The sequence below is a fragment of the Manihot esculenta genome, chromosome 17 (assembly GCF_001659605.2).
Source record: "Manihot esculenta cultivar AM560-2 chromosome 17, M.esculenta_v8, whole genome shotgun sequence".
In the NCBI taxonomy this organism is placed as follows: Eukaryota; Viridiplantae; Streptophyta; class Magnoliopsida; order Malpighiales; family Euphorbiaceae; genus Manihot; species Manihot esculenta.
In genome coordinates this window covers 26,619,476-26,632,519 of record NC_035177.2, presented here as the reverse complement: position 1 = coordinate 26,632,519, position 13,044 = coordinate 26,619,476, and the positions used below count along the sequence as shown (strand labels likewise).

Genomic DNA, 13,044 nt, shown 5'->3' with positions numbered 1-13,044 from the left:
TATATAATTTTTAATTTAAAATTATTAAATAACTTAAATTAATTATTTTAAATTAAATAAAAAATATATTTAAAAATTATTTGAATCAATTTGAATTCAACTGTTATATATTTTCTATTATTATTATTTATCTTTTTTACATTAGGAAATGTGATTAATCGGATAAAGTATTAATTGAATAAGTGACGAAATATAAATTAATTCATATTATATATATGAATTTATTTTTCTAACTTTAAAGAGGAAAATTTATGGTGAGTTGGAGAACCTCATGACCCTTTACCATAACTAATAAAAAAATAATAATAATTCTAATTGTAATAATAAATATACCCACAAGTTATGAGCTTTTCATCAGATTTGGAGATCACTTCATGAATGAGCAATCAATTAAAGAGATTTAGATTCTTTTCACTAAATCATATTTGACTACATTTCTTTTCCAATTATTCCATTTTAATAAAAATTTACAAAAAAATACTTAAAGATTTATTTCACCACTTTGATAATGAGTATAATTCTCAAATTTAGATAAAATTATTATTTACTCATGAAATTAATTATTTAGTTTTTATGTTAAAAAATATTTTATGTGTTTTTTATAAAAAAAATATTTTTTAATAAAATAATTTATTTTTTATTATTTAATTTTAATTGAAAAAATAAAATATATTAAATTACATAAAAATGTTAATAAAGTTATTTTAAAAAATCTATTTTAAAAAGATGGAATCATATTTCTTAAAATAATTTATATTATTCTTTAATAAAAAAATATTTCCGGTTAATATATTTGAAAAATATTTTTTTATAAAATAAATGGAACTTAATTTTAACCTTATCATTAGTCTATAACAGTAAATTTAATAATAAATAATTTTATTTATATAATTGATGTTTTGAGACTTAGAGAATATAGTTTACGCTAGTTATCTATATTTAAATGGAGAGAAATAAGCTTCTCTCACTTTTATTCCCTTTTCTTTGTCTGCTTAGTGACGCCTAACGGTTTCTCTGTTACAGTGTGATTTGTTCATGTTCTTCAAATTCGTATGTACGTATGTGTCAGAGCTCCTCTCTACGCCAGACGACCATTTAATTCCTCTTAGAGCGCTTGCGGATGGAGCTGTGAAATGATTGGGTCTGTTATCCTTCCTTATGTCACGTCATCGGGCTGAACTTCTTTTCGCTGGAGCTAGACTAGGGAGTGATCCGACCCGTTCCACATGTTTGGGTCAGGGCAGGAGGCGTTGGTCCAGTCTGCCCGAGTGGACTTTGAGAGATCTAGACTTGATTCGTTTCTTTAGGATCGGCCTTCTCTTGGGCAGGGGTGAGCATTCGGTCGGTTCGGTTCAAAATCGAACCGAACCGAATAAACCGAAAATTGAAATTTTAGTTTTTATGAAAATCGAGCCGATTTTGGTCAGAAACCGAATCGAACCGAACCGGTCTGATTCGATTCGGTTTGATCGGTTTCGATTTTTAATATTTTTTTAATTTTTTACTCTTTATTTTTAGTATTTTAAAATTTAATTAAAATATTTTAATTTTAATATAATTTAATTTCTCTATATTATTGAAAAAATATATTATTATCCCTAATCGGTTCGGTTCGGTTTTTTCGGTTTTTTTCTGATCAAAACCGAACCGAACCGAAATAACCGGAATTTCTGAAATTTAAAACCGAACCGAACCGAAATATATAAAAAACCGAACCAAATTTTTAAATCGGTTCGGTTCGGTCGGTTTTTTCGGTTTGAACCGGATTCTGCTCAGCCTACTCGTGGGTGGCTGTGATCCGACAGTTATCAATAATTATTTAATTTTTTATGAGGATTTATTAGTGACAGTGAAGTTTCAACTTAAATAGATAATAGAGTGGAAGATAAGCAATGATTTAATTTAATTGCCACTCTCTGCTCAACTTAAAGTAGTAGTAGTAGTTGCTTAATCATTGTTGTCTCAACCATTTAAATTATCTACCTTATATAACAACCAATTAAAATTTTAAATCTCTATATTTTTATGACTAATTAAAATTGGTAAATTTTAATATCATTTACATCCATTCAATAATTGAGATTATTTAATACAACTAGGATATAATAGAAACAAATCCCATTAAAGCATTGTATTTAAAAAATAAAAAAATTTATAAACTAAATTATAAAAAGAATAATTATTAAAATAAATTATCGATTATTTATCGACTGTTTAAAATATCAATAATAAAATTATTAATGATGAAATTATCAATTATTTTGAATATATAATGGATCGAATTACAATTAGTGGGATATAATCATTTTTAACTTTAAAATATATAAAAAAGGAAATTCCAACTCAAAATGGAACGAGATCAATTAAGCTTTCTATAATTATAATTTGATATAGAAATTTAAAATTTGTTTTTAATCTGTATAAAAGTTGATATTTTGAAATTTAGAAAATAGAGTTTTTAGTGTATAAATTTGGTAAAGGAAAATCACTGTCCGTTCTCTTTTATTCATTTTCCTTTTATCTGTTAGTGACATCTAACCGTCTTTCTATTACAGTACAATCTGTTTCTGTCATTCAGATCCGTACGTATAGACGCGTCAGAACACCCTTCCATATCAGACTACGATTTAATTTTTTTGGCGCGCGTACTGTTAGGGCTGCAAAATGATTGAGTTGACTATTTTCCCTCACATCATATCACCGAACTGGGTTATTTTCTCTTAAATCTGCACCTATGAGCTATCCGGCCTACCCTATGTATCTGAATAGAACTTGCGGTATTGGATCGGTTTGCTTGAGAATGGTCTGATGGGTTTTGAGACTACATTATTTTTTGGGGTCCAGTCTCACTCCAGATATAGGAAGGCCGGTGGTTATAAAAATAAAATAAGTTTTGAATATAAACAATTTTATAATTAAAGATCAATGAGATTATTTAATTCAGAATTTGTAATTATATATTTTTTATTTTAATAATTGAATCGAGTTTAAAATTCTCCCTTCATCTATTTATCATTTGGACAATAGCTCAAATTTCTTCTTTTCTGAAAACTTAAATGGGCTTCACCGAAGCACAAAGCCCATTAGGCCCACAATACTCCAATATAGAGTTCATTCTGGCTGTTCAATTTATGAAATTGTTAGCAATTAAATTTCAATTCTATTTTAATAAAACTAATTAAATTCAAATTATATAGTATGAAAATTTATATATTTATAATACATTTTAACTATTAAATTTATTTGAGTCATATATTGATCAGAATTTTTAAAAAATAAAAAATAAAAAGAATGTTGTTATATTTTTATTTTATATATATTTTATAAAAAATAAACTTTTTTATCATAGTTAAATATATTTATATTCTTAATAAATAAGAGGAAAATAATTAATTAATATAAGCACATTGATTTTATAATATGAAATTTACAATCAATAGAATCACTAAATTCAATTATTTTAAGTGAATTAAATTAAAGAAATTTCCAAAAATAAATTTATTTTTTAATTTTTATTTATTTTGCATCCAAATGATTAACAATTTGGACTTCTCATTTTAAAAAACATGTTTTAAATATGTATTTCTCTGGTCAAAATTCCTAACTTCTCTATAGACAAAATATATGGACCCTTCTCATTACAAACAAACAAAATCAACTCTTTCATTTTACACTCAGAAGTTCTAGAAAATTTACTATTCCGTCCTTATTTAAAAATTACTCAATTAAAATTGAACTATTTATTTATTTTATTGAAAATATAATTAATAAAATTATTCTAACTTTAATAAATAAAATAAAATAGTATAAATATTTAAAATTATAAAAATTAAAAATAATACATTTAGTTAAATTTATATGTACCAAACATTATAAATATTTAAGATAGCTAACGATTTTTTTTTTATATAAATATAAAGACTTTTATTTTTACAAAATAAAAAAATAATTTAATGGAATAATTCTGTAAAATGAACTAACTAATGAAGTTGCTAAAACTACAGGGACTTTATCGTAATTTTTTCTATATATAAAATACACAGTAAACAAAAATAATCAAGTATTTGTAAATATTTAATTTGATGTTAAGATAACATTCAAAGAGTATATAATTGAGGTTATGAAACATTTGATTTTATAAAATAGTATTTATAATGGATTTGAATTATTAAATACTAATTATTTGAATTTATTTATATAAATAATTAAATATAATTATAAAATAACTATTTAATATTTATATTTTTTAAAATTTACCAAATGGGTTTTAGATAATTAATATTAAAATTATTTTTAATACTGAAAAATCTCGAATTAAAATTTTTTTAAAAAAAAAATTAAAAATTTTTTAATATTAATTTTTTAAAAAAAAATTAAAATTTTTTTAATATTAATTTAAAAAAAAAAGAAAACTCTGACGGTATATTTCAACGTGGTGTTTCTGGTTTTTCGGAAGATAATGGTACACCGGTAGTTATTGAAACTTTAGCTCTCCGTTACTGTTTGCTCTTTGGACGGAATTTTTGTCATTTAATAGCTGCATTCTTATAAACTGTTTGAAGGTGATACTAGTTTTTCAGCCTCCACATTTAGACATTTTTGAATTGGATATAATTTTAAATGATTGTAAATTTTTATTAGATTTTAGAACTGATATTTCTGTTAAATGAGTTCGTCATTATGCCACTAACTGCTTTGACTAGAAAATCTATTAGGTATGATCGTTTTTCTTTTGGGATGATATATCTCTTTATTCGATGAAATTTTATTAATACAATTAGTAGTTTTGCTTTTTTAAAAACTCTTTTTTTTTAAAATGTAGATGGAAAATATGAATAGACCGAAACGAAGGTAGGTTTATAAATGATATTATCATGTTTTCCATTTTGCTTTCATGTCTTTCATTTCAGGCTAACTTAAAGGTTAATGCAAATTTACCAAATTCAAGAAAAAAAAAATAAAAGAGAGAATGAATTCAAAATCGAAAATGATACCTTACGATTACTATATGGCATGTAGCCCACCATTGAAGTTAGCTATTCCATCAAGTCATCTATTGTATTATTAGTTTCCTATTTATACACATTTAATTAATTTTCAAGCAATAGATGAAAATGAAATGTGAACTCTTGCATTCTTTCCTTTGACTCAATAATTTTTTATTCTTTTAAAATTATAAAATTTAATCAAAATATCTCAAATTTCAAAAGGGTATCGAAGTATTTCACCGATTAATGACCTAAAAAAGTCTAGTCGTGTTTCTTTTTTCCGTTTTATGATTCATGAAAAATAAATTCTTTCGACTTTTTTATTAGATTTGAAAATGCATATGCTACCATTATTTTTATATCGAAATATAAATTTAAAAAAATATTTGATTTTTAAAATGATATCTATTTTTTGTTATTATTATCAAATAAAACATTGAAAAACACAATGAATAAGCAATTTCACATCAAAATTAAAGGAAAAATGGAAAATTAAATTAATTTTGTTATTTCCTAAAATATTGTGTGGTCAAAGTCATAGCTAGTTATGTGAATATATAGCTAACCATTTTGCCATTCAAGGGTTTGGCAATTGAGTGTAAAAGCAATGTTAGTTTGGCAATTACTTGATGCTTAGGGCTAATCTTCTAGCTTCTTCTTTTCATATCATTTATAGTTTGTTAGGTAATTTAACACTGACATAAAATAATTTATTAATTAATTAAAAAAATATTTTTTTTTATTAGAAATCACTACCCAATTTGATGTTTCCCACATACAAACACAAATAAATAATATTTAATTTATTCTGTTCAAAAATTGCAAGTCTTCCATGAAGTGTTATAAGAAAATTTTGGTCAAAGAGTATTGTTCTTCATGAGAATTTATTCTGTTTCAAACATATACAAATAAATAAAATTTAGGTTTAGGTTTCAAAAGGGCATGCAAATAAATAATTACTTATCTTAATTATTGATCAAAACCTAATTATAATAATAGTAGTTCATCTTGACTGTCTTTAGACCATGGAATTACATAAATTCTTTATATTTGGATTTATATATAAATTAATGCCGACCTAATCCTTATCACCCTAATTATTTAATTTATTAAATATAATTAACACGATAATTATAAATTAATAATAATAATTTACGAATTTTACTATTGTATTTTAATTTATTAATAAATTATCGTCTTAATAATATTAAAAAAATAATAATTTGAAGAAAAATCATGCGTTAACTAGACAGGTACATTTAACCCAACTAAATAAATAACCATGCATGTGAACTTATCTTTGCTTCAACTCTAAGAAATTAATTTTCGTCTTTTTTTTAAATGGAATCGAAAATTAAGAGAATATGATCTAAAATCTCTCATATTTATTCATTCAGATATAATTATTATCGGTGGCTGTAATTCTAAGAGACTAATTAAACGTGTTAATTTACATATTCTTTTAAAAAAACATGATCCCATGATCCCATTTTGATCCACTTGTCCTTATGACTCAACGTTGGGACCAGCAAGAACAGGTAGAAGAACAAAACCCTATTTTGTTTTTATACTTTTCTGAATGGACTTTTGCAATTTTTTTATATATGTTTCATCAACTCAAAGCAATATTCAACTGTCCCATGAGAAGAGGCAGTCAAAATTTTCTGCATTTCAGCCTCTATAATTGAAGGAAAAAATATATATATAGAAATCCCACATGATTAATTCCAATATGACCAATTGCATTTTAATTATATATTTATTTTTGGAAGAAATTTTGTAATTAAAATATTCAATTTATGGAGAGAGCTAGTGAAAAAAAGAGAAATAGAAAGGAGAAGAAAAAGGGAAAAAAAAAAAATCCCCTGAAGAAGGATCTCATCTCAAATTTTCATACAATAATAAAAGCATCCAATGGGATTGCATTTTGCAGTACAAGCACATGCAAATGCAAATCTTCTAACACTACTAGGTTTTTGAAAAACAGCTCTACCGGCGGCTGGCCTCATCATCTTCTTGGATTCTCTAAAACATTTTTTCCATTTTTGATCTATATATCATCTCATCAAGCAAATGATCGACTCCAATCTCTAAAGAAAACCATAAATAATCCACTTCTTGGTAGTATTCGAAGTGGGTATTAATCAAGATCGATCAAGAAAGACAAGAACCATGAACTATAACCTAGCTAAAAAGTCAGGGACAATGACGGTAATTGAAAACTAATAAGCAGTTGAAGTATGTATATGTACAGATGATCTGCAAACAAGAGAATTAATATCTCAGGGCTCTTGTTTAAAGACCATGGAAGGGACTATGTCTTGCAAAAGTCCATAGTCAGGAACCTGATACTGGTGGTGAGGATGTTGGTTCTGTGGGTATATCGAGCCTGGACCAGCAACAAGTTGGCTGCCTATGTGGGGTGCCATTTGAGCCAAAAAGTCCTGAGGAAAGGTAGCCCTGGTGCTTCCTAAGGGATTTGGTGTGAGCATAGAATGTGAAAACATGGCCGCAGCGTTTCCTCTTAGCGTTGCAGGGATCTGATGATTATGCTGCCCTTCATATGTTGTGATCACAATGGATGGATCTTGAAATGACCTCTCTACTCGTTTCTTCACAGTACATTTCTGAGTCGTGCACCTGTAATAGCTCCTGCAATGTGTGAACAAGCTTGATGAACCCAATTATCAATGGAGGTTAATTTCCTTTTCAGTTGACAATAACAGAACAGAAACAAACATATCATGCAACTAAACTTGCTGTAATTGTATCCTTCTCTTTGCTTGACTTTGGCAATCAAGAAATGTAAAAAATGTATAAGAGTCAATGGAAGATATTAATTATTTGTAACATTCAAGTTCTTGAAGAAGGGTTCATTTTTTCTTCAATAATAGGCTTATGCTTTAGGTGCAAGGAATTAAACTAGAGGGCATACCTTGGATAAGGGCTATTTTTAACAGCCTTCTGTCCATATTTTCTCCATCTATATCCATCTTCAAGATGATCAACTTCACTCTTAGTCATGAAGGCAAATCTTGGCTCTCTTTGCTTTTTCTCTCCTTTTTTCTTTGTCTTGCCCCTGTTAAAATATACACAATCACAAATTGCACCATCTTCAAAAGAAATTAAAAAAGAACATGGATTAATCTACATGTAAGATCAAAAGCTTACTCTTTCTTGGAGCATTCTCCTCCATCTTGCTCAGTCCCTTTTGGTGGGCTCTCTTTCTTGGGTTTTGCTGAATCTTCTTCACCGCCAGCCTCACTGGAAGAGAAAGAAACTGAAGAATTTGGGGTGACTGGATTTTCAGTACTGTTAGCACCTCCTCCAAAATCTCCAATTTCTACAGGCTTTGGATTTCCTTCTATGGAAGAAAAAACTTCAGAAGATGAAGGCGACATGCCAAAGGCCTTTGCTAGAGAGTTATAGTCCATGGAGCCATGTAAACACTCAGTGAAACTCATGTAAGAAGAAGAAGGATCAAACCCATGATTAGAGGAACCCACAATGGAATAAGGAAGCTTTTGATTGTTGTGGTTATAAGAGCCAGCTTCATTGATGACATCGTAGTGATCTTCATGGAAAGGAGCATGGTAGTAGAGGTCACTGTGTTCATCCGACATGGAGAAAGAAGAAGAAGGAGGAGGAGGAGCTAGGAGGAAGAAGAGGAGGATGAGGTTAAAGGGGTTTGGATTTTTTGCTTGTTGGTTAGACTTTTAGTTCATCGGTCTCTATATATACATACATGCTAGTGAGGCATTTGAGATTTTAGAAGAAGGTTGACAATCAAAACTTCCAATTAGAAGAGAAAAAGGTGCCTTCTCTTGTGGAAACAAAACCCTCCCCATTCATTTACCACCTTTCTATTTTCACTTCCCGGCCATTTTCAAGTACTTAAATTCATATATAATACTGAATTAAGTGAATATTTATAATTAAAATAAATAAATAAAAATCTCTTAACTTAAAAAATAATTTATATATTTATTTTTTCACAAGTATATATATATATGGGGAGAGATAAAATAATTTATTTCTTAAAAAATAAAATACTAAGAATATAAATAAAAGTAATTTGTAGTAAGTGGGGTAAAAAAAATAAAAGGAGCGTGTGATGACGCGCTGAAGGGGAGAGTGAAGAGAAGAAATAAGTAGGACGGGATGAGTCATCGGAGATTACCGGTAACCGGCACTGGTGACTGATGAGATGGGCTTTAAAAGAGCGGGGTGTTTTTCTCATTGGGTCAAAGATTCAAAGTTTACTATTAAAGAGGTACGGGATATCAGGCTAACACGTCTCGTTATTGGCACCGGCATTTGACCGTAGCCGACATATGACCCTGGCACGTGGGACTTGGGAAGGATCACTGCGGCATTTTTTGTATTCAACGATGATAAGGATACAACACGTCACCGTTTTGCCCATCTGACTGTCTGTGGGCCTCCACCCTTGGATTTTATGTGGCGTGTTATGCGTTTGCTCCTCATATTGAACGGGCCTAATTTTTTTCCGCAGCCGGTAATTTAAAAAAAATTATTAATTTTTTTTTTTTTAATATTATATCCTCCTTAAATATGTTAATTTTATTAAATATTAAAAAATATTTAAAATATTTACTTTTAAAAAATAATATTTAATAAAAATATAATAAAATTAAATAAAACTATAATAATTAATTTATACATTACTATAATATAAAAATAATAATAATTTTAAAATAATTAAAAAAATAAAAATTATGAAATAAATAAAATATATATTAAAATAATATTTTTTATAAAAATATATTGATAGATTTGTATTGTATAAATATTTTAATGTGAAATTTATTTTTTTTTATTTTTTAAATACATAGGAAAAATATTTTTTTAATTACTGGTTAAAAAATATTATTCACCAACTTATCATGTTTTTATAATTTTATACATTCTATTTAATAATTCTTTTTTCTAATAAATGGCCTAAAATAATTTATTTAAATATTTACCAAATACATTGTATTTTAAATGTACAGAGAATCAATTTACAGAAACATCTTCCCTTGATAATATTATATTATTATCTCTATCAAATAATTTTTATTCATTTTATTTTTTTATACATATTAAATAATATAATTTTTAATTATATTCATTTTAAATATATTAAATATTAAAAAATATTTTAAAAATAAAATAAATTTAAATAGAATTATAATAGTTAATTTATATATTATTATAATAAAAAAATAAATAATCATTCTAAAACAAAAACCAAGCTTTGCGTGAGAAAAATAACTTGCTGCTTAATAGTAATCTTATAATATTCAAGAAGAGGCAAAATTCATATATAGCAATCATTACATTGGCTGAAATTGAGAGATGATATTAATTAGGGTTATGATTTTATTTTTATATTTTAAAAAAATTCAATAATCATTAATTAATCTTTTAATTAAAAATATATTATTAAATTATTATAAAATTTTAAAAATTTATTAATTAATCACTTCATTAATTTTAATAATTAAATATTTAAAAAATTAAAATACTTTTAATACGAAAAATTAATTAATAAAAATTACTATAATACAAAAATTAAATATTAAAATATTTAATAATTAAAATTAATAAAAAATATAAATATTTAAATATATTTTTTAAAATATAAAAAATTAATTAATAAATTTTTAAATAGTAAATTTCTCACTACGACATAAACCAAACTAGAATTGGATATCAACATCAAACTTTTGAAATATCAAACAAATTTCTCTCTCTATATGTATGTAAAATAGGGATCTACTTGTCTGTTTGATATATTGCCTACATAAATTAATTATTTTCTTCATTATATAATTTATTTTTTAAATTTATTATTTATTTTTATTTTTTACATTATAATAATATATAAATTTAGTATTATAATTCTATTTAATTTTATCTTATTTTAAAAAAAATTCACAAAATATCTTTTAATATTTAATAAAATTTTATGTTTGTAGGATGAATATATAATTAAAAAATATTTTTTTAATATATGATAAAAAATAAAGTAAATAAAAATTATGGAAAAAAAATTAAAAAACCTGCATAGTAAAGATTTAAGTCTTATCGGCATTAAAGCCAATTTTTGTATGGTTTGACAATTTAATTTGATTTTTTAACTTTTGACATATTAATCTAGATTTTTTTAAATGTTATAATTTTATGTAATTTTAAAATTTAATTTTTTAGGAAACTATGTATTATACACTCATATTTTTTTATACATAAGTTACTCGTGAAGCATTTTTTTTAAAAGGAATTAATAGAAACATGTTTTTTTTTTTTTTATCTTCAAATATTTGTTTAACTAGCTAATTGTGAATTTATTTAAGAAATTGAATATATATAATTTAGATTTTATTTTTATACAAAAAGTTTATTGGTATTTTCATTTTTTCATTATTAGCTTATAAAAATTCCAAATCTTAGGATTAAAAAATTGTAGATTTAATAGTTATATTTTAAGAGTTATATTGTAGATTTATTGCACTCCAAGGTTTAGCCTGGTGAAAAGTGCATCCTGTAGTCTTGAAATGTCTAAGTTCGACTCCACCAATCCCTATTTCAAAAAAAAAAATAGTTATATTTTAAGAGTTACGTAGTTAAATTTTTATTGATAAATTATGAAATTGTGATCATCGTTGATTTTCAGATACCCAAGCTATGGTCCAGCTTTCGTAGGAAAATTAAGTTTAAAACCCATCAGATTCTATTATATGAGTCTATTCACTAGCACATAATTTATACCGCGTTTCAACAGGGATGACAGATTGAGGTTTGATCTCAACATAAAGAATTCAGCTCACTTAACTTGATAGGTTAGTGAGGAAACGAACCCATCTATATCCATGACCTTATTAGTACAAAAGTGTGAAAAGAAGTGACGATGATAAAAATGTCAAAATTTATTTTTAAATTAGAGGATGAAAATCAAAATTGTTAAAATTTATTTTTTTAGTATAAATTTACACTTAAATTATTATTATTAAAGAATTAAATAAATTTAAATAAAATTATATTAATTAAAGAAAAACTCCCAATTTTAAATATTTATAAATAATGATTTTATTTAATTTTTTAATAATAATTTAGAGATAAATTTAGATTAAAAAATAATTTAATATTTTTAATCTTAACTATATGATTTAGAGATAAATTTGGCTTTTTTAATGAATGGTGGATCATGTATGGAGTAGGAATGTAGGTAGGCATACGTAGAGGCCATGTAGAATTGAAAAGCAAAATGGTATAATGTATATATAGTGGAAAATGAACAGGTTTCTGGTAAGAATTCAACAAAACTAAGCTGCGTGATTTGTGGCCAACTAATAGCTCAGTAACGTGAGTCTCTCGCATGACATGCTCAATTACATCTGTCTTTGTCTCTTTATATTCTATGAAAAATATTTTTTACTTTTCTTTAATATGTGGGATATTTAATAAAATTAGTTGGTGAAAAATATTTTTTTAATTAGAAAAAAATAAATATTTTTAAAAAACAAAACGTTTTTTTAAAATGAGTCAATTTTTAATCTTTTAAAACTTTTTATTAATAATTATATATATACATATAGAAATTTATTAATATATTTTTATATTTTAAATTCCAACAAAACAATGAAAAATAATCTATTTTTTAAATATATTTAGTCAACCGCTATCGAGAGTGTTGGTCCCATCTCATAAAGAATGAAATGGCATATGTCACCACTTTTACATTCATTTTTGAAAATATAAAATTTTTTGCAAGGAAAAAAATGACAAAAAGCTAATTAAAGAAGAAAATGTTCGAAAGTTTGTTAGTGCTTGAAAAATAATAAAAACTCATTAGGGATGAGAAAATGTATGGAAACTTATTGGGTTGTAAGAATACATGTAAGTCTGTCACGGATTTAGATTTTAGTAATTGTCTGGAACCGTGCGGCACTTACTTGAACGCTTTCAAGTCAAATCAGCCTTAAGAATCACCGGATATCCTATAAATATGAATATCCTGATCTCATAGTAGGTACAAAAGGTAAGAACTGAA

General features: G+C 25.5%; 1 protein-coding gene across 1 annotated transcript; it reads right to left on the bottom strand.

Annotated features, from left to right (window-relative positions):
- Positions 1-6,838: 6,838 nt before the first annotated feature.
- Positions 6,839-8,832, bottom strand: LOC110604542 (WRKY transcription factor 28). The gene is made up of 3 exons (XM_021742749.2): positions 8,160-8,832; positions 7,924-8,067; positions 6,839-7,640 (listed from the first exon to the last, which is right to left on the bottom strand). Exons 1-3 carry the CDS (start codon positions 8,609-8,611, stop codon positions 7,271-7,273), a joined length of 966 nt encoding a protein of 321 aa, XP_021598441.1. The 5' UTR covers positions 8,612-8,832; the 3' UTR covers positions 6,839-7,270.
- Between the last annotated feature and the right edge of the window lie 4,212 nt (positions 8,833-13,044).